This window comes from Lepidochelys kempii, chromosome 12, assembly GCF_965140285.1.
Source record: "Lepidochelys kempii isolate rLepKem1 chromosome 12, rLepKem1.hap1, whole genome shotgun sequence".
Classification (NCBI taxonomy): domain Eukaryota; kingdom Metazoa; phylum Chordata; order Testudines; family Cheloniidae; genus Lepidochelys; species Lepidochelys kempii.
This window is the reverse complement of record NC_136391.1, coordinates 2,392,756-2,419,257: the sequence shown is the minus strand read 5'-3', so window position 1 is coordinate 2,419,257 and position 26,502 is coordinate 2,392,756. Positions and strand designations below refer to the sequence as shown.

Sequence of the window (26,502 nt, the reverse complement as noted above, 5' to 3'; positions counted from 1 at the left end):
CAAACACCTGCAGAGTGCTCAGGAGGTACCCATGGTCTACTCTATCGAACGCCTTCTCCTGATCAAGAGACAGGAGGGCGAACGATAGACCATCTCTCCGCCCGAGTTCCAAAAGGTCTCGGACGAGAAAGAGGTTGTCGAAAATGCTGCGACCCGGGACAGTATAGGTCTGGTCTGGGTGGACCACGTCCGCCATCACGGACCCTAGCCGCAGCGAGATTGCTTTCGCTACGATTTTGTAATCCGTGCTAAGGAGTGAGACGGGACGCCAATTTCGTAGATCGCGGAGGTCCCCCTTCTTCGGCAGCAAAGCGAGCACCGCTCGCCTGCATGACAGAGGGAGGACCCCGCTCTGCAAGGACTCAGCCCAGACGGTAACTAGGTCTGGGCCGAGAATGTCCCAGAACGCGCGGTAAAACTCCACGGTCAGCCCATCCATGCCCGGAGATTTATTGGTGGGCATGCGACGGAGGGCTTCCGAGAACTCGGCCAGGGTGAGAGGCAGCTCTAGTCGGTCTCGGTCGCCCACACTGACCGTGGGGAGTTCCTCCCAGAGCACCTCGCAAGCGTCAGGATCGGTCGGGTCCGGGGAGAAAAGGCTTGTGTAGAAGTCACGGGCCCTCCCACACATCTCCTCCGGACCCGTGAGGGGGGTGCCGTCTTCCGCAAGAAGGCAGGTGACGTGTTTCTTGGCCCCCCTCGTTTTCTCCAGGGCATAGAAGAAGCGGGAGCCGCGGTCCATCTCCCGAAGTAGGCGGATGCGGGATCGAACGAAGGCGCCTCGGGCCCGGTGGTCCTCAAGGGCCCGGAGCTCCTCCCGCTTCTCCCGGCACGCTCCGCAGAGGGACGGGTCCTCGGGATCGGCGGCCAGGCGCCTCTCCATCTCTAAGACCTCCCGTTCCAGCTGCTCTATCGCCGCATTTCGCCGTCGGCTGGTGCCCCGAGTGTAGTCACGGCAGAAGAGCTTGGCGCGCACCTTCCCGAGATCCCACCATCGCCGCACCGAGGGAAAGGCACGCCACTGCTCTCGCCAGGCCAACCAAAACTCCCGGAAGGACATCACAAAGCTCTCATCCTCCAACAGGCTGTTATTAAAGTGCCAATAGGCCGGCCCCGGTCTCTCTGCACGGAGGGAAACCGTTACAGCGACTAAATGATGATCGGAGAATGGGGCCGGCCGAATGGCGGAGGAGTGGGCCTGTGAAAGATGGAAACGGGATAAGTAAATACGGTCCAACCGAGAGTGGTGTGACCGATGGGCCTCCACCCGGACAAAGGTGAACATGGAGGTGTCATCTGGGTGATGGTCGCGCCAGACGTCCACTAGGGAGTGATGGTCGACTATCCCTTGGAGAATATTCGGGGCGGCCGGACTCGGTTCGGCCCCTGAGCGGTCCCGTTCCTCGAGGGTGGTGTTAAAGTCCCCTCCCAGGACCAGGCACTCATGCGAATCCAGGGTGCCGAGAAAGTCGGACACCTGCTGATAAAATTGTGGCCGCCTGGAGCTCATTTGCGGGGCATAGATGTTAACAAGATTAACCACGAGCCCCTCCATACGGACTCGAAGGTGCAGCACGTGGCCCGGCACGGCCTCATTGACCCCTAGCACCTCAGGCCGTAGGTTGGGGCAGAATAGGGTTGCCACTCCAGCCTGCCAGGTCGCAAAGTGGCTAAAGTATACCCCGTCTCCCCACTCCAGCCGCCACCTGTCCTCGGCGGCCGGGTCTGTATGGGTCTCCTGCAGGAAAACTACAGAGTACCTCCCCTCCCGAAGGTAAGAGAGCACCTGGGACCTGCGGAGAGCCATCCTACAGCCCCTGGTATTCAGGGTCGCAATAATAAGAGGCGTCATACGGAGGGCTGGGGGGGTGGTGGTCTCGTACTGGCGGGGGGGTTCAGGGCCCCCGGCGGGTTGCACAGCAACCCATGACCCATCCCGTGGGTGAGTAGATCGCTTCGGAAGCTGCGGGCTCGCTTGTAGGCCGCAGCACCGCGCTTTCCTTGCCCCCTGCCCTCCTTTATAAGGGCCTTTGTGGCCTGGAGGAGTTGATCAAAGTCCCCCCATAGCCGAAGAGCCAGCTGTGCCCTATCGCGGGCGCCACGGGAGTGCTCTAGGAACTTCCGTAGCGCATGCCGCAGCTCATGGGGGAGTGGGGTTACAATTCCCGAGGTATTCCCTGATGGGCCTCTTAATACAGCCTCGTGGTCCGCTAAGGCAGGTAGACAGGGTGCGGACCACCGACGGGGCGTCTGACAGGCTGGGGTTATTAAATTCATTTCACGCCTTGGGGTGGAGGGGGATGGCAGGGGAAAAATTGCCACTCCTAACGGGTCGCGACTAGAAAGTGCAAAGACTGCTCCCTGGGGGGAGTCTGCAAAAGGCGGAAAGGAAATAACTCCAGGGGCGGCATTAACATTGCAGGAGGAGGGACCTTGGGCAGGGGCAGGGGTGGGGGCAGGGGCAGGGGTAAGGCTCTGGGGTGCAGGAGGCGAGCAACTAAAGGAAAGTGCCTCCTGAGCAAAGTCAAGGGTTAAGGGGGAGGGCTCCCAATAATGCTAGGTGCTGGCTCCATGGTGGTTTTAGCGGTCACGGCATCAGGTGGTGGACCGCCTTCTGCAGGGTGCTCACCCGGGAAGGCAAAAAGGGGGAGGGAGCATGGGGAAAGGGAGGCTGGGGTAAGGCTGCCTAGCTCAAGGCCAGCCGGCAGCAAATCATCCCCTCCCTGGGTGACCGGGGTCAAATCTAGGGCCTCAATCTCCGCGTACACGGAGGAGAGGCCAACTCCTGCCACCCCGGGGGCCTCTCCTCTAGGGCCAGCCTCAACGGCCGCCTCGGGGTCCGCGGGGGGTTCGGGTAGCGTCCAGGCAGAAGGGGTGTCCTCAGGAGTCTCGGAGGGGAGGGTTTCCCGTGGAGGGGGAATTCTGCCCTCCAATGCCAGTCCGTCTTCCCCTCCCGACACCGGCGGATGGATCTCGCTCGCGGCCGTGGCGGGAGGCTCGATAGCAGTGCCTCCTTTCCTGGTCTTCCGGGGGGCTTCCGCGTCGGGTGGATGCAGCGGAGCTCGAGCCTTCCGCTTGCCTCGCTTCCCCTGGACTAGGGTCCAGCCCTCCATAGCATCATCTGGGGGTTGGTTAGCAGGGGTCGTGTCGGGGGGCGGAGGCAATGGTTTAGGGGTTTGGGGAGGTAGCGGTGGGGCAACATGAGGGGCGGGGGCTTCTCCTTGGGGAGGGCCCTCTCTTATACCCGATAATATCCTTGCCACACCCTCCTCCATGGGCTCTATTGGGGTGGTACTAGCAAGGGTGGAAACCCCTTGCTCGCCTGGGCATTGTAGGGAAGGTATCTCTTGGGCCCGGACGGGAGCAGCGATGGGTCGAGTAGGAGGAGGGTTGGTTTCAGGTACTGGGCAGCCAGGGGCGTCGGCAGCGACGGGGCCGATGTCCTGCCGGGTCTCGGGGGTTTCGGGTGCCCCTCCCCCCCGAGCCAAAGGGCAGTCTCTGCGGACGTGCCCCGCTGAGCGGCAGAGGTAGCACCGGGCCTCTCCGGTAGAATAAAAGACCCGATAGCGGGCTCCCTCGTAGGGGACTAGAAAGGACCCCTCAAGCGCCTCTCCGTCACGCGCCCCTGCCGGTGGTAGAAGCTGCACTTGCCGGCGGAACGAAAAAATGTGACGGAGGGTGGGGTCCTTGCAGCCCAGTGGGAGAGGGCTGATGACAGAAACAAGTTTCCCCAGGGTGGAAAGAGCGGGTAACAGGGCAGCATTGGGTAAGAAGGGAGGAACGGAGGTAAGGACGAGGCGAACGCCCAGGTCTTCCAACGGTTCTAGGGGGACAAACACCCCCCCTACCGTCAGGCCCCTCTCCACCGCCTCCTGGGCGGCATCCTCCGAGGCTAAGAAGAAAACGACCTTCCCATACATCTTGGAGGCCGCCACAATAGCCGTGGGTCCCACCACCCTCGCCAACGCCTGCACGTATGTCTCCACGCGGGGCGAGGCGGGCACCAGGAGGCAACGGACGCCGTGCTTCCTGGTCAAGGCGGGGAAAGGGCCTCGGCCACTGGTGATGGTGGCGGAGGCGGGGGGGGGGGCGAGATGACGAAGCGGCAGGCAGGGGGGAGCCCGCTGCCGCCCGGGCATACGTCCTGGGGGCCGGGGGAGGGACAATCGCAGAGCTGGTGGAGGGAAATGCTGGGAGGGACGCCACGGTTGATGACGAGGCCGCAGTGGTGGGGGCAGCCCCTGCCATGGAGGGCTCGGTGGTTTTAGCGGGGCCCTTTCCCTTCCACCCGCCCTGGCCCTTCTGGCGAACCGGGGGGGGTTTCCTAGAATCTGGGGGGGGGGGTGGGTGCAGCAGCAGCAGCAATCACCCTGGTGCCTCCTGCTACTGGTGCCCCAGCAGGGGGGGTGGCAAGTACCTTAACAATAGTAGTAGGGGAGGGACCCTGGGGGGTGGGCTGGGGTGGTGGTGGGGAAGGGACAACTAATTTTATTGAAGCAGTCTCGCCCCTCTCGTTCCCCGCCATTGTGAGCAGGGAGAGACAGGGAGACACCGGAAGGAGGAGGGGGGAGGGGAGAAGGCAGAATAGCCCCTCCTTCCGCTAGCTGCGGACGGGAAGGGAAAAAATGCCGAGGGAGGGGGGCTGGGAGGAGCGGGGGGAACAAAATCGGGGTCCAGTAAAAGGGGCAAGTTGTGGGATAAGCAATCCGGGGGGGGGGGGGGTGCAGACCCACACACGTTTGTCCAAAGAGTCTCGGTTGGTCGGTTGTTAGGTCCGGTCCGGAAGGCAAAGTTCAAAGCAAACAGCTGGATCCGAAGGGAGATGGCAGATTGCCAGCAAGGACAGACTGCGGGGGGGCCGTGACAGTTGTAATAACGATGGGGGGGTAGGGGCACCGATGGATCGGGGGTGGGGGTCTCCACGCCACACCCCCTGTGCCGCCACAAACGCAAGTAATCACAATCAAACTCCCCCCCACGAGAGTATAATTCAGAAAGTTACTCAGTCTTACGGCCTCCGTCACGATGATTTATATTATTTCTTCTGTCCGATGAAATCTCCGTCTCCGGCTGTGTTGGCTGTGTTCCAAGTCCTCCGGTATGTTAAGAATGCTATAAGGTCCGAGCTGCTGGCGAAACGGCTGGGTTTGGGGGTTTCCACTCCCCCCTCCGGACAGCAAAATCGGCAATCTTCCCCTCCTCCGGGGGCTCAGCTGAGGCAAATAGCTGCGCCCGAAAGCAGGCGTGGGGGGGGGGGGGGTGGCTGGCGAAGGACGTAGACGGGAAAAAAAACACAAAAAATGAAAAGAAAAAACAAAAAAGCGTCTGGCCCGGTCGGGGGGGGACTAAGGCAGGTGCAAAAAGTAAGAAAAATCCGGGCCAGGGGGCTTTAGGAAAGAACAGAAAGCAGATAGCTGAGGAGCAAGCAAAAGACGTTCCGTTTCCTAACAGGGAAGGTTCCAGAACAATCAGGAACTTTCTGGAAACAATTAAGGTAGACAGGCTGATTAGAACATCTGCAGCCAATCAAGAAGCTGCTAGAATCAATTAAGGCAGGCTAATCAGGGCACCTGGGTTTAAAAAGGAGCTCACTTCAGTTTGTGGTGTGCATGTGAGGAGCTGGGAGCAAGAGGCACTAGGAGCTCAGAGTGAGAATGAGGACTGTTGGAGGACTGAGGTGTACAAGCATTATCAGACACCAGGAGGAAGGTCCTATGGTGAGGATAAAGAAGGTGTTGGGAGAAGGCCATGGGGAAGTAGCCCAAGGAGTTGTAGCTGTTGCACAGCTGTTCCACGAGGCACTCTAGACAGCTGCATTCCACAGAGCCCTGGGCTGGAACCTGGACTAGAGGGCAGGCCCAGATTCCCCCCAAATCCTCCCAACTCCTAGTTAGATACAGGAGAAGTTGACCTGGACTGTGGGTTCACGAAAATGGCCAAGCTGAGGGCTGCCGTGAAGCTCCAAGGTGAGCAAATCCGCCAATAAGCGTAAGATCCACCAAGGTAGAGGACGAACTTTGTCCTAGTACATATCCAGTAGGGTCCCAGGGAGATCATTTCTTGGTTCTATGTTAGTTAACCACCAAAACAAAATCAGCAAGATTAGAGTTCTGCTTTGTCTTGTAATAAAACAAAATCATTATTGATCAAGTTTACAGATGATACAGACTGGAGCAGAATGGTAAATAATGAAGAGGACAGATCAGAGGATAGAGCGATCTGGATTGCCTGTGCCCTGCTTACCAAGCTGTTTCAATTCAATACAGCCAAATCTAAAGTCATACATCTAGAAACAAAGAATACAGGCCACAGTTTCTTCAGGTATGTTAGCAACAAGAAGAAAGTCAAGGAAAGTGTGGGCCCCTTACTGAGTGAGGGAGGCAACCTAGTGACAGAGGATGTGGAAAAAGCTAATGTACTCAATGCTTTTTTTGCCTCTGTCTTCACGAACAAGGTCAGCTCCCAGACTACTGCACTGGGCAGCACAGCATGGGGAGGAGGTGACCAGCCCTCTGTGGAGAAAGAAGTGGTTTGGGACTATTTAGAAAAGCTGGACAAGCACAAGTCCATGGGCCCGGATGTGCTGCATCCGAGAGCGCTAAACGAGTTGGCGGATGTGACTGCAGAGCCATTGGCCATTATCTTTGAAAACTCATGGCCATCGGGGGAGGTCCCGGACGACTGGAAAAAGGCTAATGTAGTGCCCATCTCTAAAAAATGGAAGGAGCAGCATCCGGGGAACTACAGGCCAGTCAGCCGCAACTCAGTCCCTGGAAAAAATCATGGAGCAGGTCCTCAAGGAATCAATTCTGAAGCACTTAGAGGATAGGAAAGTGATCGGGAACAGTCAGCATGGATTCACCAAGGGCAAGTCATGCCTGGCTAACCTAACTGCCTTCTATGACGAGATAACTGGCTCTGTGGATGAGGGGAAAGCAGGGGACCTGTTATTCCTTGACTTTAGCAAAGCTTTTGACATGGTCTCGCACAGTATTCTTGCCAGCAAGTTAAAGAAGTATGTCCTGGATGAATGGACTATAAGGTGGATAGAAAGCTGGCTAGATCGTCAGGCTCAATGGGTAGTGATCAATGGCTCCATGTCTAGTTGGCAGCTGCTATCAAGTGGAGTGCCCCAAGAGTCGACCCTGGGGCCGGTTTTGTTCAATATCTTCACTAATGACCTAGAGGATGGCGTGGATTGCATCCTCAGCAAGTTTGCAGATGACACTAAAGTGGGAGGAGAGGTAGATATGCTGGAGAGTAGGGATAGGATACAGAGGGCCCTAGACAACTTAGAGGATAGGGCCAAAAGAAATCTGATGAGGTTCAACAAGGACAAGTGTAGAGTCCTGCACTTAGGACGGAAGAATCCCATGCACTGCTACAGACTAGGGACCAAATGGCTCGGCAGCAGTTCTGCAGAAAAGGACCTAGGGGTTACAGTGGACGAGAAGCTAGATATGAGTCAACAGTGTGCCCTTGTTGCCAAAAAGGCCAATAGCATTTTGGGATGTATAAGTAGGGGCATTGCCAGCAGATCGAGGGACATGATCGCTCCCCTCTATTCGACATTGGTGAGGCCTCATCTGGAGTACAGTGTCCAGTTTTGGGCCCCACACTACAAGAAGGATGTGAAAAAATTGGAAAGGGTCCAGTGGAGCCCAACAAAAATTATCAGGGGACTGGAACATATGACTTATGAGGAGAGGCTGAGGGAACTGGGATAGTTTAGTCTGCAGAAGAGAAGAATGAGGGGGGATTTGATAGCTGCTTTCAACTACCTGAAAGGGAGTTCCAAAGAGGATGGAGCTAGACTGTTCTCAGTGGTAGCGGATGACAGAACGAGGAGTAATGGTCTCAAGTTGCAGTGGGGGAGGTTTAGGTTGGATATTAGGAAAAACTTTCACTAGGAGGGTGGTGAAACACTGGAATGCACTACCTAGGAAGGTGGTGGAATATCCTTCCTTCGAGGTTTTTAAGGTCAGGCTTGACAAAGCCCTGGCTGGCATGATGTAGCTGGTGTTGGTCCTGCTTTGAGCAGGGGGCTGGACTAGATGACCTCCTGAGGTCCCTTCCAACCCTGATATTCTATGATTCTATGAGTTACAGAAAGGGGGTCTCTATCCTGGGAAACAGACTTCGAAAGAGACTTGGGGGTCATGGTTAATAAATCAGCTCAACATAAGCTCCTAGTGTAATACAATGACCAAAAGGGCTAATGTGATCATTGGATGTATAAACAGAGAACTTACTGAGTAGGAGTAGAGAGTTTATATTACCTCTATTTCTCCCTGGTGCAACTGCTACTGGAATGGTGCATCCTGTTCTGGTGTCCACAATTTAAGTAGGATGTTGATAAATTGCCATGAGAATGATTAAAGGACTGAAAAATGTATCTTATAATGATAGACTCAGGGAGGTTAATCTATTTAGTTGATCAAAGAGAAGGTTAAGGGGTGACTTGATCACACAAGTGCCTACACAGAGGAACAAATTTGATAATAAAGAGCTCTTCAATCTAGCAGATGGAGGTATAAACAGCAACAAATGGCTCGTAGTTGAAGCTAGACATAAAATATGCTCCAGGTCAAACAGGAATTAACTCAGGGAAGTTCTTTGGACTGTAGTACGTAGGAGGTCAGTCTAGATGATCACAATGATTCCTTCTTCCCTGATAATCTATCAATTATTTTCTATATACCAGCTAACTATAACATGTGGTCATTTAAAAACCTCATTTGTAAGGATAATGGTTTTAATCAAATTATCGAACATTCAAAATATAGTGCAATTTCAACATTTTAACCTATATAATCCCTAGAAAAATTACAGTTATAACAGTTGTTGGGTGAGATCACTAAAGACAAGACAAAGTGCATAATTTCTTTTGAGTTAAATAATTCCGTTTCAAAGATGGGGTCTAGATCAGTCATCTGTGCAGAGAACACAGCAAGTACTAGGTTGCTGGTTCTGGACACTTCTAATGAAACCCCATTTTTGGCTCTAGAGGAAGCCAACTGTTATTGTGGGTTAAGCTCCTGGCCAAATGCTTATACAACCATAATATTGTTTGTTAATTTGACTACCATTTTACACTGGCATTAACCATTTTAATATAAAAGTTTTAAGGGTGTGACTTTCAAAAATGACCAAGGGAAGTACCTAACTCCTAGTGACTTCCAATGGAAGTTGGTTGCCTAATTCCCCCAGAGGCTTTTGAAATCAAAACATATATATATATATTAAAATCAAAATGTAGCCAATGTGGTCTAGGACTGAACAGGACAATTCACACTGGTATGTAGTGTATTAAATACAAATCTAAAGTCATGTTCCCCCAGTAGGAAGGTGTGGTATGACTTTTCAATTCTTAAACATTTTAAAGGGTGGTCTTTTAAAATTTTTTTTGTCAGTTTGCAAAATTTCAGATTGATAATCTACCTTATCCAATGTAAAACAAAGATTGTTTCATGCATCTACTTTGCTATTAAATATCAATAAGAGGTGTAGCATGTATGATTGTAAAAACAATCAAACTGGAATTTTATAAAACCAGGATGCCACCTGTTTGTATCATTATTCACCAAAAAATTATATAAGAGGAAGACTATGGAAATAAGTGTACAATTAAAATTCTGTGTCTTTCCCCACCACATTTAGGAGCTTTTATCTAAGATTTATAGTGCAATGATTACAACAATGCTAGACAGTCAATGTATAAAAAGGGAAATTAACTGTGCTGTGATAAGGGAGCATTCTCAAACATGCCTGGGTTGTACAAATTCTGCAACAGCTCTATTACAGAAACCAAAGAGCTGAAAATAGAAAGCATTTGGCTTTACTCTGACTGCAAAGTGTCAGCTTGTAGAGATATGTGTGATGTTGCTTCCATTTTGGAGCTATAAACTTCCAAACACAGCACAGTGCCTTGTAATGCAATACAAACTAGATCACTAATTCTTAGGGCAAGCTAAAAATAGAAGAGTTCACCATTCAGGAACCTATGGTTTGAATCACTTCAAATTTCACAGAATATCAGGGTTGGAAGGGACCTCAGAGGGTCATCTAGTCCAACCCCCTGCTCAAAGCAGGACCAATCCCCAATTTTTGCCCCAGATCCCAAACGGCCCCCTCAAGGATTGAACTCACAACCCTGGGTTTAGCAGGCCAATGCTCAAACCACTGAGCTATCCCTCCCCCGCCAAAAATTCTACCTTGGTCCCAGACCTAACTAACCAATTTTGATGCCAATAAGACACATGGATTTTACTGGGGAAGGGAACATGGAAAATGAAGTCTGTAATAGAAACTCAGTTGCAACCTTAAGTATGGCTGTTAGTACTCAAAGAATGGAAGAATCCAACCTGCACAAAACACCTGGTGGAAGGTGTGACAAAGTGGGAATCTTTAATATTTTTATAATTCCTGTGTGTGCCTCACTTTTCCAATGTACTCTGCATTTCTATCCGGGGGTGCAAAGGGTCAGATCCGCTCTTGGAGGCAGATTAAGAGACCTGAGGTTTCTCTCACTGAGCTGTACGGGGTGGAATGAATGGGTCATTAAACAACTGGCGGGAACCAACCCACATCAATGGATAATTCAGAAAAGCAATGGGAACCCCAATGGACAGGACAGTTGTAGTTAGCAACCAATGACCAAGAGGAAGTAGATTTCCCCCACTTTTAGACAGGAAAACTGAGCAAAGGCCCCAGGTAGAGAAAAAAGGGGCAAGGTGTCAGGTGGCTGGGACAAGGGCTGGCCTTTGGGGACAGTGGGGAGACAGAAGCTCTCCTTGGGGACTGAAAAGCAGACAGAGAAATGGATTCCATAACAGCTTGGCTGGCTGATTACACCAGTTGAGCCAGCATGGACCATGTCTTAACCTTTGTGTCTCTGTGCTAACTAAAGGACTTTTAGATTCTGTATGCTTGATGACTAATAAATTGTTCCCTTGTTTTGAAAATGCTGCTGTTGTCACTGCAAACACTGAGAACATTGTGTCCTGAAGGGGCACAGTACAAGCCTCCAACAGGAGATTGTTTTGGCTGGATTTATTGCAGGGAGCCATGGAGAGAGAAAGGGATTGCCAAAGGCCCAATTTCAGAGTCTTGGAGGCCATGGGCCTGCCCCTATGGAACTATGGGTGTCCCTGGGATGCAGCACACTGAAAGGGGTCACTTCCAAAGGACTAGGCCATAGACCAGACCCTGTGGATCTGTGACAGGTCAGGCAGGAACTGAGGGGTTCTTAGTTTATTGTTTCTCTTTATTCTGTTCCCATCATTCCTCCTATCCAACCACTTACCACCACTCAAGTTAAACACATTTTTGCAAATACCAAATGATATCCCCAGGAACCTGCCTCCCCTCTTCTCCCTTCTCCCACCCCTGACCCTACCCCAAATGTGGAAGAGAAGACTTGGTCTATTGTCAGTTCAATCTCCCCGTAGAGAGGGCTTGTCTACACTGGTTCAGCTAACACCTTTTTTAATATCTCTATATTAGGTTCTAAGCAGTGTTTAGATTGTGTTAATTACTAATTAGCTAACATTTTAGCATACCACTCATTTTCCGCAATCTAGAAAAGCTTTAAGGGCTCTTTAGATAGATTTGAAGTGTTTTTGCTTTGGTGGCAGAGGGGTAAGAAGAGCGCACAAATATAACAAACAGATGAAGCAATCCCCTTTCTTCACCCTCACCTCTGCTATGGTGGACTTACAGACCTCTCTGGCCACGGATTCAAACTTCAGGTCTGTAGTCAGGTTCAACTTGTAGTTCCACAACAGCTAAATAAAAGAGAACGCATGATTTTGTATAGAAAGGGTTGGAAGTTTTGCACCTAGGGATGATAAAAACAGATGTTTTTTGGCTTCAGACTAAAACAGAAACTGAGGCAATCTAATCTCCTTCACATACAGTTACTGTGGTTCATTGTGCATGAGCTTCATTCTTCGGTCATATCTAAAACTATGCAGAAAAAGCCCATCAATTAAATTTATCACACCATGATATAGTCATCTATCTACCGTCCCACATTTTAAGCAAATGATTCCCAAAGCCAAAATTTCTACATATAATCATTAACCAAGTCATTAAAAGGAAAGGTACCATTGAATCTATTTTCTGAATCACACGATCTTTGTTTATAAGACAATGAAGACTTCCTAAGTTAACACCCGTTGAGCTTTTAGCAAAGTAATGCATTCAATTCGCTAATCTTTCTGTATAAATTGTATGGCTTAGTTGTGCAATATAGTATTCTCTATGCAGACACAGTGATGCCCTCAGCATGAACTGGATTATGCCAGAAACGTTCTAACTCCAGCCTGGCTGGAAAGAGATTCCAGTCAGCTGCTCATTCACTTCCCTCTTCAGAAGGCTATTAAAAAGATAACATCTAGGACAAATTGTGTTGTGATGGCACTCCATGAAAACTTAGGGGTTCTCTCTTCAAAAGGCTAATGGCATTTCGGCAGTACAACAGAGCTAGTTAACACCCAAACTCCTGCATGAGGGTCACTGCCCCTCCTAGGAGAGAGTCCGGGATTAGTTGATTAAATATGATCTAATTGTTTATACTGATCCAAAATGAATTTCAGTTTTAGCACATTGTGCTCTCCATAAACATGGCTGTTCCAGCTGCCCTCTGGCACCTCAGTAGTAGATCAATTTAAAAGGAAGAAATATAAGACAAGGTAACAAGAATTCAGTAAATTTGGCAACAGGCCAGAGCTAGCCTGGCCTCATATCCCAGTTGCCACTACTAGCTTATTCTATTGCACTTCTCTCCAGAAGCATAGGAGTTTAAGCCACAAAATGTTTATTTCAAACAAGTATTTTGTACTTGTGACAAAATAATCTATTAAGGGGTCAAGCCAATATTGTGTCAGACTTGTATTATACATCAACACTTAATAAAACAAAACCAAAAAACTAAAAAAATAATTAAGCAGCAGACGTGCTGTCATCTAAGTAGGACAACTCTGTTTAAAGTCTTCAGAAGGCAGAGGCAGCAGCATACGAAGCATTACAGATGACACAGGAACAACAGTCCTATGCATTTCTTCCCTCAACTTCAGTATTTGAAAGATCAGACATGGAGATAAGTCCTCAGGGTATTTTGCAAAAGATGGGAGACTTGTGCTTAGGTCTTTCGGAAAAATATGAAAAAGCCAAAGGAGCCAACTGTAACGTTGCACCCCATAATGCTTTATGGAAATATGCTTACGAATGTAAATATGACATGACTGGAATATGTTTTATGCTACATATGCCATGTAACATATCTCTGCAAAGATTATGATCTACTGAATACATTCCTCCTATTTGTATGCATGTATCATTTTAGTATTCAAAGTTATGAGTATTGGTTATGTACTTGTTTAATTTTAAATAGCCTCAGTGAGGCAGTTGGTCAGCTTACTGAGAAAAGACTATTCTCAGTAAGTGCCCAATCAAGAAACACTTAAGCCAACAATGAACTTGGAAATGCCAATCCACATCTGAGCTTTCCAAGGAACGTGGCTTGGCTGGTAAGGAACTCAGTCATGCATGGACATCCGACTTGCCCAAGTGACTCCCAAACTCCATTTTGTAGCTGGATTCTACATTGGGGGAGAGAGAGGTGTCCACCCACAAGAGAAAGTCTATTTAAATCCCTGGGAGACCCCTCCATTTTGTCTTCAGCTTGCTCAAGAGACAGCCTCTTCACCCCAAAGATACCTGAAAGAAACTGGAACAAAGGACAGTAACCATGGGGGTGTGAGTGATTGCTGGACCCAGACCAGAAGGCGGCTAGTCTGTAAAAGAGGCTTATTGGAACATCTCTGAGGGTGAGATTTTATCTGTATTCAGCTTCTTACTGTATTAGGTTTAGACTTGCATGTTTTATTGTATTTTGCTTGGTAATTCACTTTCTTCTGTCTGCTATCACTTGGAACCACTTAAATCCTACTTTTTGTATTTAATAAAATCACTTTTTACTTATTAATTAACCCAGCGTATGTATTAATACTTTGGAGGGTGGGGGGGCACTGTGCATCTCTATCAGTGTTATAGAGGATGAACAATTTATGAAACGGATTTATTTGGGGTTTGGACCCCACTGGGAGTTGGGCATCTGAGTGTTAAACATAGGAACACTTCTTAAGCTGCTTTCAGTTAAGCCTGCAGTTTGTGGGATGTGGCTCACACCTGGGTCTGTGTTTGTAGCTAGCAAGCGTGTCTGGCACAACCAGGCAGGGTTCTGGAGTCCCAAGCTGGCGGGGAAGGCAGGGACAGAAGTAGACTTGGCACATCAGTTGGCAGCTCCAAGGGGGTTTCTTTGATCCAACCCATCACACCGCCATCATCTGACACTAATGCATGGGAGAAGCCCAAAGATGGGTGGTGGGAAGGACTTTGGACACATCTCCACCATGAACTGTGAAGTTAACATTAGAGGTAGAAAGAATGTACTGATACTGGAATAATAGACTTAACAGGAGACTCCCAAAAAGACTTTCCCTCAGATGGAAGCTCACAGGTCTGAGTCCCTATAAACTGGATCAAATGCTTTTGAGTGAGAATGCAACCAAAGACTGCAGACCAAGGAAATGGAGGATTGCCCACAGACATGAAGTTTGGATAAAGCCTTAACTTCCCTGGTAGGAGCCAAGGCATAACTCTGATTTGAGGGACTCTCCGGACAGAGCAGGGGGAGAGAGAACACTATCAATTATCAGAAACAAAACACATTTGATATTCAATCCCACATCCTCTGCACGCAGGGATACTTTTATGCATGACCCCTTTGGTATTTTTATCACCTGCTCTATGCAGAGGGCTGCGATGAGGGGGCCTCTTGGCACCATGTCCTCTTTTCACCACCAGTCATAATAGAATGGCTATGGGCTGTTGATCCAGACTGGGCTGTTGGAAGTGTTTTAGTTCTGACATACTAGGAGCTGGTTCCTTTTTATTTATTTATGGTGGGGGTAGGGGATGGGGAATTTGAAGTTGTTGGACCTGAAGCCTTGGTCGTAGCAGCAAGAGCCTGGGCTTTCCACAGCCTATTACATCAGGAAGAAAAAGTGCAAGCTGGAAGACTGTGGGGCAGTTGTCTGGCCTGTGCTGGCAGGGGGGCAGACTAGATGGTCAGCCTGGTCCCTTCTAGCCGTAGAATCTATGAACCTATAAGATCACGACAGGCCTGACGGATGAAGTCAACAAATACCAAGCAGGCCCTTGGAGAATGCCCCTACCATTTCAGGCAGCAAGTACTGGTCCATCATTTTGTTCTTAAAGGGTATTTAAAACTCATCCACATCTGGATCTGCTTTGTTAAGAGCTCAGAAATACACTGCACAATTCTAGCCAAGACACTCAGTACTGTATAAAAACTAATCTAATTATTTTATTTAAGAATGAACACTAAACTAGCAAAGTTACCAAATTTTATTAAACTACAACAGTAAATTCAAATGTCAGCTTGGCGATCTGGAATTTTGATAATGATAAGCTGGTCATTGATAAACAAGGTAATCAGAGGAAAACCTGTCCTAGACCCAGCAGCATCTTCCAAGCTCTCTCCAAACACTATACCTTCCCATAGCTTTAGAAACAATAAACCAAACTGATTTGTGTTATTTTTCAAGCTGCCACAGCAGTTTCCATGTGAGTGGCTAAGATTTTTAGTGAATGAAGATAACTGTGTAAGACACATTTTTCTAAGGCTAAGAGCATTAAGTGCAAGAGTACAGTACTCTTCAGAATATTCCTGTGACCCAGTGAACCTCGGGTGTCAACTGGCTGATGGCACAATGAGTGCAAAGGGGCACATGGAATCCTTCAGCTAGCAGGCAATGTGACAGCATGTGTCTCATGAAAGAAGGGCCACAGCCACTCTGGCTGTAAAGCCTGGCAAGGATTTGGGGTGAGCAATACTCTACAAGACATGAATACCTTGTTAATTAAGTTGACGCTCTAGAATGCATGTTATATTATTTTATATGTAACCATTTCCAAATCTTCTACTTGCTACTTCTTGAATCGCTATGCTTTGCTAAATAACCACCACAACACCCTGCCAAACATACCTTGAAGCTTTGTTGTTTTCAATACAAACAAATCTAAGTGCTATGTGTTAAGTAGAGTAGTGATCAGAGGAGGAACTGGTAAGATGGGGATGTACTGTGTCTTTGGAAGCAGCAACTCTGTGAATGCTGCGAGCTCAGTGGACGAGGGACCAGAGAGCAATACAGAAGTACACAGACAATCCAGGGAGTGTTGGGGACAACTTCCTGGTACAAGTGCTGGAAGAGCCGACTAGGGGCCGTGCTCTTCTTGATCTGCTGCTTACAAACTACAAACAGGGAAAAATTGGTAGAGGAAGTAGAAGTCGGTGGCAACTGAGGCAGCAGTGACTATGAGATGGTTGAGTTCAGGATCCTAAAAAAAGGAAGAAAGGAAAGTAGCAAAATACAGACCCCGGACTTCAGAAAAGCAGACAGACTCCCTTAGGGAACTGATGAGCAGGATCCCCCGGGGGGCTAATATGAGGGAGCAAGGAGTCCAGGAGACCTGGCTGTATTTTAAAGAAGCCCTATTGAGGGCACAGGAACAAACCATCCCAAAGTGCAGAAAAGAATAGCAAATATGGCAGGCGACCAGCTTGGCTTAACAGTGAAATCTTTGGTGAGCTTAAACTCAAAAAAGGAAGCTTACAAGAAGTGGAAAGTTGGACAGATGACTAGGAAGGAGTATACAAATATTGCGAGAGCATGCAGAGGTGTAATCAGGAAGACCAAGTCACAACTGGAGCTGCAGCTAGCAAGGGATGTGAAGGGTAACAAGAAGGGTTTCTACAGGTATGTTGGCAACAAGGTGGTGGTCAGGGAAAGTGTGGGACCCTTACTGAATGGGGGAGGCAACGTAGTGAAAGATGACATGGAAAAAGCTGAGGTACACAATGCTTTTTTTGCCTCCGTCTTCACAGACAAGGGCAGCTCCCAGACTGCTGCACTGGGCAACACAGCATGGGGAGGAGGTGACCAGCCCTCAGTAGTGAAGAACAGGTTAAGGATTATTTAGAAAAGCTGGACATACACAAGTCCATGGATCCAGATCTAATGCATCCAAAGGTGCTGAGGGAGTTGGCTGATGTGACGGCAGATCCACTGGCCATTATCTCTAAAAATTCGTGGCCATCGGGGGAGGTCCCGGATGATTGGAAAAAGGCAAATATAGTGCCCATATTTTAAAAAGTGAAAAAAGAGAACCCGGGGAACTACAGACCAGCCAGCCTCTCTTCAGTCCTCAGCAAAATCATGGAGCAGGTCCTCAGGAAATCCATTTTGAAATACTTGGAGGAGAGGAAGATGATTAGGAACAGTCAATATGGATTCACCAAGGGCAAGTCATGTCTGACCACCCTGATTGCCTTCTATGATGAGATAACCGGCTCTGTGGATATGGGGAAAGTGGTGGATGTGATCTATCTTGACTTTAGCAAAGCTTTTGATACGGTCTCCCACAGAATTCTTGCCAGCAAGTTAAAAAAGTATGGGCTGGATGAATGGACTATAAGGTAGATAGAAAGTTGGCTAGATTATCAGGCTCAATGGATAGTGATCAATGGCTTGATTCTAGTTGGCAGCCAGTATCAAGCGGGGTGCCCCAGGGGTCGGTCCTGGGGCTGGTTTTGTTCAACATCTTTATCAATCATCTGGATGATGGGATTAATTGCACCCTTAGCACATTCACAGATCACATTAAGCTGGGGGGAGAGGTAGATATGATGGAGGGTAGGGAGAAGGTCCAGAGTGACCTAGACGAATTGGAGGATTGGGCCAAAAGAAATCTGATGAGGTTCAACAAGGACAAGTGCAGAGTCCTGCACTTAGGAAGGAAGAATCCCACGCATCGCTACAGACTAGGGACTGACTGGCTAAGCAGCAGTTCTGCAGAAAAGGACCTGGGGATTACAGTGGACAAGAAGCTGTATATGAGTCAACAAAGCGCCCTTGTTGCCAAGAAGGGCGATGGCATATTGTGCTGTATTAGTAGGAGCATTGCCAGCAGATCAAGGGAAGTGATTATCCCCCTCTATTTGGCACTGGTGAGGCCACACCTGGAGTAGTGCATCCAGTTTTGGTTCCCCCACTACTAAAGGGATGTGGACAAATTGGAAAGAATCCAGTGGAGGGCAATGATGATAATTAGGGGGCTGGGGCACATGACTTACGAGGAGAGGCTGAGGGAACTGGGATTATTTAGTCTGTAGAAGAGAACAATGAGGGGGGATTTGATAGCAGCCTTCAACTACCTGAATGGGGCTTCCAGAGAGGATGGAGCTAGACTGTTCTCAGTGGTAGCAGAAGACAGAACAAGAAGAAATGTTCTCAAGTTGCAATGGGGGAGGTCTAGGTTGGATATTAGGAAACACTACTTCACTAGGAGGGTGGTGAAGCACTGGAATGAGTTACCTAGGGAGGCGGTGAGATCTCCATCCTTAGAGGTTTTAAGGCCCGGCTTGACAAAGCCCTGCTGGGATGATTTAGTTGGGGATTGGTCTTGCTTTGAGCAGGGGGTTGGACTTGATGACCTCCTGAGGTCTCTTCCAATCCTAATATTCTATGATTCTATGACACTCCTGGGAGACTCTCGGACAGCTCAAGAGTTGGAGTGTGCCTGTCGCTAACTTGCAGAGTGACAGCGGGGCCTTTATTGCCTGTGGCCAGTGGAGTTGGAAACCGATCCGCGGAAGGCATAGACAAGGCTTCCTCATGTTAAAGGCAGAGGTGCCCACAGCCCTGGGAACTGTCACAATTACCTTCTGAGCTAATTTGGCAACTCTGTGCTCTTTGTCAAGACAAATATGTCAATGTCTTTGGTTTCTTTCTACCTTTTATGGTTCGTGAAAATCTCCATGATCCAGCTTACACAGAGGGGACCTGCTGTTGAATAGACCACACAATTTAAATCAGGGATTTTCAGTCTTTACCCAACTGAGGGCCATCCTAGCATTCCCAGGAGTTTAAGGGCCACACTTATGCATAGGACGGAAAAGATTTTAACTACCTACACCTTTAACAAAGATACAGTTCATAGACTACAGGTCTCAGCATGCAATACTCCATTTTGAGCCAAAGAACTCACCTCCAGAGAGGACTGACCATTGCATACTGAGACTTGCAATCTCCATGAAAGAGGAGGTCACATTGAGAACTCTGGAAATTTTGGACACTCCTAGCTTAACCCAAGTGATCCACAGCTGAAGACTTAGAGTTAAGCATTCAGCACCTTCCTACTGCAAATCTGAATTTAGAAAGCCTAAATGAGATGGTGTGTAGTGGTAAAGAAACTGGCTCCATGTTCCCTTGCTGGGAGTCAGCCCAGGAACTCATATTGGCACAGAAAACATCACAGCTTGTGGAAAGTGTTGTTTTCTGTCTCTGCAAAATAGCCAGGGGTTGCTGCAGGAAATAAGTTTCAAATGCTACAGCTAGCTAGAGAGCAAAGAAAATCAACTGATACTTACATGGTTGCAGTCTGAAGAGATTTCATTGTCCGGCTGAAAGAAGAAAGAAAGAAAGGAGCTTTAGTCCAGATCTAATGTGAACTGGTTAACATATGCTAAAGCATGAGGATGTTAAATCTTCAAAATACCGCAAAAACATTAAGAATACAAATTTGCATTTTCAAAACATTTCCCAGCTTTGTGATAACCTGAAGATTGGACAGTCAGCTTTGTTAAAGGATATAAGAGCCAGTTCACAACTTTCTCATATTGCAGCTCGTGTGTTCCAAATTGAAATATTAAAACATGGAAATGTCAAATTTACAGTATTTTAAAGTTACATCTGCTTCTAACCACTAAAGTCTGATTTACAGGTTAAGTTTCCCCCTCTCTAGTCTCATCTTAATTATTCAGCAATGGCTGGAACCAAAATAGATCAGTTTTAGACTGAACTAATTGAAAAGCAAGAGCCAGAATACCCTCAATTAAACCTGCCATCAAATCTTTTAGACAAGGACAGAGTTTCTTCACAGAAGGATGGAGGCTAGCACTGTAATTTCCCTAAGGTGGGCAGGGCTGATTTAATGTGTCTGGTAAGCAAAAGAATTTGCAAGGACGAGAGAGCAAACCCAGAAATCATCTCAGTTGCTTTGGTTATTTGTTTTTATGACTGTACCAAATGATCTTCAATCTCACCAGTTTAGGTTCAAATCTGCATAGGATTAGGGCTCAGTTCCTGTGTGACATTATACCTACAGGTGCTGTAAGGTCTGGACACTCACCTGAGAGATTTAGACAACTTTTTATTAAAAATACTCATCACTTAAAAAATGAAAATTTGGCTTTCCTAATACTTTGTGGTCAGTCTTCTGCTGTGTTAAACAGAATCATGCTTTCACTGGGAAAGACAGGATGGGTCAAGTGGTCTTAGGTGCCACATTATTTACACTAACATTCTCCTGTAGAAATGTGGGTTGAGGTCCAATTCTGGGCTGCTTGTCCCAATTCTTGAGAGGGGTGAACTAGAAAAATCTAATACATCTTTTCCATCTCTAACTTACAGGATTCTTGTCTCTCTCACCAACAAAAGTTGGTCCAATAAAAGATAATTACCTCACACACCTCGTCTCTCTTTCAAGGATTCTGCAAGTTTTACCATGAGACCTACCTTAAACTTGTGCTACTGCTTTTGCTGGAATGTCAAAAGCAAAGCCAGAACTTAATCAAATGTTAAGATTTGTTTACTATAAATGCTGTCAACCCTTTCAAGAAAGAATAGTCTACCAATGACCTGGAAAGCTAATCAGGAACCCAAGCAGCAACCACTCGCGAACACCAATTCCCCCACCCATACATAGTCGTTCTCATTATAACCTTGCTATGTAGCTTCTGATTTCCAATCCATTCAATTCCCAGAGGTCATCTACCAGCAGTGATTGTGTTTAAAAGATGTTATTTTCATTGTGTAGGAATATTTAACTACATGCAACCTGACTGAAAGAGCACAACTGCTCCTAAGTGCCCCCAGGCACATTCAAGGCCAATTCACTCATAAGTGGCAATAGCTTAATCTAGGGAAGGTTGTGATGAGCTATAAACCAGGGTTTGAAGGATTCACACACTAATGGTAAGGGGGAAAACATGATGAGTGTGGGGGACTCAGTCATCACTTTCTGCAGAATTTAAATATCAACTAGAAATCTAGTCTTTTAAAAACATGAGTTACTGGTGGGATGAGGTAGTGTCTGATCCCAAATCTCCCTGCCAATTTGTTTACAGTCGCATTTCCCTACCTTCATAAAGGTTCTTCTCTCCCTATTGCTACGTGAGAGATCCATATGGACAGGTAAAATACATAAAGTGATACACTCAAAGCAAGCATACAAAAGGAAAATAACTCTCTAATCTTTTTATATAGTCTTAGGTATCGTAACAGTAAAAGAATTAGCCCTTATGGCTACAAAACAAGCCTTCTAAATGTGACCAATGGCAGTACTGCCTTCCGAAGTCTGAAGAGAGATCAAATCAGTGGCTCTACATCTACACATGGCTTCCTAAGCAGCAGCCCAGCGAAATAAAAGACTGATTAGTTTCACTACTACACACAGTGCCCTGCATGGATACAAAATTTGTATCTGCATCTGGTCAAAAACAGTCTGTGGATATAAAGCGGATACCCACGGATTTACGGAGCTCTACCTACAGAGAACACTATGGGCAGCAAGCAGCAGCAAGAGAGTCGATCACAACAGTTTCATGGTGCTATTTATGAAAGCTCTGAGCGACAGCAGAGGCAAGTATTGGGGCTAACCACATAGAAACTACCCAAACGACTGCGGTTTTGAGATCCCTGGATGAAAAAGGAATAGAGTAGTGAAGACACAGACCATGTGCAGAAATCAAGAAGCTCTAGGGAAAGTAGAAGGGACAGAAAGGAGGAACTTTTAAGTAAAGAGAGAGGGGTGGAGACACAGATTATTCTGACACCACCTAACCAGACTATTAAAAATATTGAACATTCAATCAAAATTAAGGGGTAGCACCTGGTAGGATTTCAACTTCTTAGCAGCTTTAAAGAGCACAGATGGCTGCCTTTTTTCAAATTTATCTAAACATTTCTCCATAGGCCCCTTCGCACTCAGCAACACTTGGTAGCATATGTGATTTCTAGAATAAGGTACTATCCTGATTCTAATTAAAGAAAAGCAATAACTCAGACTGAATACCACCCATGACAGACACAAAATAAAGTAAATGTTTTGCTTCCATGCTGCATTACAAATAATAAAACCCATGCTGAACTAGATTAATAGATTCTAAGGTCATAAGAAACGAATGTGATCATGTAATCAATTCCTGCTTAACAGGCCACAGAACTTCCCCCAAATAAGCGTGTGTTTGAACTAAAGCATATTTTTTAGAAGAATACCCAGTCTTGATTCAAAAAACAGAACTAAGGAGTCACGGCTCTAATTTCAGATTTAGGACTTAGTGTCACCATGCTGCCTCCCAGCAAAGCCTGTTCAACTAAATTCTGTACTTATTACTCTTGAGGGAATTGTGTGCCAAAAAATTAAAAATTCTGAGCACAATATTTTAAAATTCTACAAATTTTGTCAATAAACAAACATGGAGGCTCCAGAATGGCAATAGGGAGCACAAGCTACTGGCTGCATGCAGGTGAGAGATCACCCAGCAGCTCTTCCCCATCCAACATGGACTGGGCAATGAGGCTGCACCTGCCCCTGACCCAGCGCAAGGGCCGGGCCTACCCCAGAAAGACCCCGGGGCACTGCCCCCCCACACCAGGTGCTGGCAGGCAGGCTCAGCCCAGCAGGATTCAAGTGTGGAAGGGCTTAATGTGGGTGTGATCCAGGTGTAGGGTGAGAGGGTCCTGGGTGGGGCAAGCTGAGTGCGAGTGGCTCAGTGGGATGTCCGGGTGATCTGGATGCCCAGGGGCTTGTTGGGGGGTACTGGGTGGGGGTCCAGGTGATTGTGACTCGGGGGGGTGGGATTTGACTGCAGGGGCTCAGCAGGGGGTGGTTTGGGTACAGGGGTGGGGGTCTGGGTGCAGTTGGCATTCAGTGGGGTGGCAGTCTGAGTGCAGGGGACTCAGTGTGGTCCAGGTGCACCCACCTCATCTGAGTGGGTGGGTTTGGGTGTGAGGGGTCTGGGTGCAGCTGCCTGGTGTGGGTTCAGATACATGGGGGTTAGGTGGACAGGGGAGCAGGAAGCTGTGGGGGGTGGGCGTGTGGAGCTTCCTGCAGCCAGGGAGGTTTCTGGGGGTGGTTCTGACCTGGACCAGGCCACTCCTTCCAGAGGAAGAGGAAGTCCTGTCTTCCTCCACCTCCAGCCAAGATGGAACTAGCAGCTGAGCCCAGCACAGGGTAGAAGCCACCAGCCAAAGCATCCCCAGCCCCCTCATCCCCTGCCATGGTGATTTACCTCTACGCTGGCTGCTCTGGGCACCCAAAACGACTGCTGTGGAGGGAGATGATTGCTCTTGTGGCTTCCCTTTTCTTCTCTGTCAGAAAGTAATTTTTCTGCAGGGAAGCAAAGAAATCTGCAGGGACCTGAATTCTCCGCACAAGTAGTGGCGCAGAATTCCTTCAGGAGTAATCTATATCATGAATTATCAAATGCCATGCAATTTCTTCTCAAGACAGATCATGAATAGTTTGTTCTATGGTACACAGGCTTGGTTAGGTGTACTGCTACCCCACAATTTGCAAGATACACAGAGCCCTCCCTAAGACATATATACAAAATAAAGCTTTATTTCATCCTTCATTTTTGGGATTCAGCATTATCTGAAAATGATCCACAGTCAGATGTGGGACTAGGAAGATAAGAATGACAACCACCCATTGTGGGTAGAGTCTGAGGACTTGGGGAGATCTAAGATTCTCTTAACCAAAAGCTGGCTGAGCTTCCTCTCCTCCTTTGTTCACTTCCAGTTTTTATGCTATTGGGAGGGGACAGGATCTCAGTCAGTTTCATAAATGCCACTATTCCCACATTCAAGATCCTTTCTTTGAGGAAGAGAAAGAATTGATGGAGCATTAGTATTATCTCTACTGGGGAAGAATTTGTTGCATTTATCACATTGACACATTCTTTATGAGGTAAGAAAAGGAGGACTTGTGGCACCTTAGCTGTAGCTCACGAAAGCTTATGCGCAAATAAATTGGTTAGTCTCTAAGGTGCCACAAGTCCTCCTTTTCTTTTTGCGGATTCAGACTGACATGGCTGCTACTCTGAAACCTGTCTTTATGAAGTAGTAACTAAAAGTACTGTAGCTGGTACTGATGATGGTTAAATTTCAAGTGCTGGAGCACTTTGTTTTGGACTTAGATTTATATTTAATACTCCCCTTGAACCTCTCCACTGACTCCCTTCTCTCTCTCTCTTTCATCAGGTTCAGGTTTGTCATCACCCTTCCAGGCTCTGCATCCCTGTTCTCTCACTATTTATCCAGCCTTGTATCTGGCAGAACAGGGACAGGAAGCAACACACTGATATCATCTGTGTTATCCCACTCATTCAGTTCTCCCACATATGGAATGCACCTTACAAAGGGAATGTCCTTTTCAAGCCAGTAAGCCAGATCTCTCCCATCTTATGCCAGTCCCTCGAGAACCATGTGACATGAAGACTACAAGAAATTCACCAGGGAAAAATGCTAGGTTGAAGGGCAGCTGGGAATAGCATATGTAAGCAAAGAAAGCTTGGTACTACCAACATGTGCAGATATCGATCCATCAATGCTTATGTGGTATAGCCCCTTCCCTAGATTTTGTCCATTTAGTAACCTGAAAGACAAAAACTCTTCAGGGCAAACATATGTGGAAAGCACGTACCATACTGTGGGTATTACAGCAATCTAAATACATATATAGTAAAATGATACACCAAGCTAACTGACGTCTGCTTTATATGGTCTCTAGCTCCACATTTAGTAAAAAAATAGGAAACAGATTTTACATTGTAATTTACCAGTAGGAAGCCCTTACTTGATAATTAGTGTTTTAAAAGCAAATCTGTTTGGAGGAATCACACTGCATATTATATTTGCTTAAATGCCAATAAAAAAATCACATAAGCCTAAGACAGTCAGCACACCCCCAACTCCCTTGATGCTCTGGCTATTTCATTTTTCTTAGTAAATAAAGGGAGCAACCTAAAAAAGGAAAGCAATGCTGAAAGTCATTTAAATAAATTAGAACAATTGTTTCTACTTGGTCAGGTGTGCATTAGCCAAGAATGCCTAGCTGATGCAATACAAGTTACGTCCAAATGCCTGAGCATCAACTGCCATCCAAATGTGTATGCAACTTGTATATTGACATTTTAATTCTACATTGTAAAAGAGAACCAGAAGCAATTTTTAGTCTTAGAAACAGGTTTTGTACTATGCGAGACACTGCTTCCAATACAAAGCCATCTCGTAACTCCTGTGCTCTGCAACAAAACAGGTTTCTCTGTGTTACAAAAACCTGGGATTCCACAACCATCTCTGCTGCCCCTGCCAAACCCTTCTCCTCCCTCCTTCTAAGTTACGGATCTTTTCAGACAGGATAGCAGCAGACATATCGTCCAGACAAGACACTAAAATGAGACGCAGAGACATCAAACTGGGAAGCCAAAAGCCAAACAATATTAATACAAGAACATATTAGAGGTCTGCTTTTACAAAAGTCAGAGAAAGTCAGTTAAGGATGAAGATGTCTTGACCTGTGTTGCTGCTCCCAGGAGCTACAGTATATAGAATGAAAGGTGCTCCACGGTTTGAATGACCCACAGTATCTAAGCAAAAAGAAAAGGAATCACTGATGAAGTGAGCTGTAGCTCACGAAAGCTCATGCTCAAATAAATTGGTTAGTCTCTAAGGTGCCACAAGTCCTCCTTTTCTTTTTGCGAATACAGACTAACACCGCTGTTCCTCTGAAAAGTATCTAAGCAGTAAGAGCAAAACTGCACTGAACCCTAGTGCTTGTTCTCCTTGTTTCTGTTACTGTGTGGTTAAGAGCAGAAATTACTTGGTGGGACCTGGTTACATGTATAAAGTAATACCAAACAGCCAGTGGCTTTGAATAAATGCTTAAAGTGCAATTTCAGTCTAAGGATGACGAAGCACAGGGATCCATATTTATTCACTTAATTATTACAAATCAAGCACATTCAGTCAACATGAATCCACCTCCTCTCCACCCCCCCACCCCCACCAAAAAAAAACCCCTGCCAATTTTGCAAAGTCATGCTGAGATCGGAGTCTCAGGCAGGGTTTTCAGGTCTGTGCCTCACTACCAGTAATAGAGATTCCACAACCCAAGTGAAAGCAGTAATTTAGTTAATCTTGTTGATACAGAAGCAAGAATACAGCTGCAGAGCCAACAGGAGGACAAATTAGTAACTTTGTCTGTATACAGACTCTGGACTCTAAAACACACAGAAAGATGATTAGCCAGGAGACAGTCATTTCACAGAGTAGAAGCACACTAAGG

The 26,502-nt window shown here is 47.1% G+C and overlaps 1 protein-coding gene across 4 annotated transcripts in view; it reads right to left on the bottom strand.

Annotated features, from left to right (window-relative positions):
- GLG1 (golgi glycoprotein 1) overlaps positions 1-26,502 on the bottom strand; it is a 176,672-nt gene that overhangs the window by 79,711 nt on the left and 70,459 nt on the right. For 3 of the 4 annotated variants that reach the window (XM_073307096.2, XM_073307099.1, XM_073307098.1), the window contains exons 2-3: positions 19,520-19,552; positions 11,700-11,786 (exon numbers count right to left, since the gene is read on the bottom strand). In XM_073307096.2, the coding sequence (XP_073163197.1) occupies positions 11,700-11,786; positions 19,520-19,552 (120 nt within the window). The remainder of the gene's footprint in view (positions 1-11,699; positions 11,787-19,519; positions 19,553-26,502) is intronic. The other variant, XM_073307097.2, reaches the window with a different exon arrangement.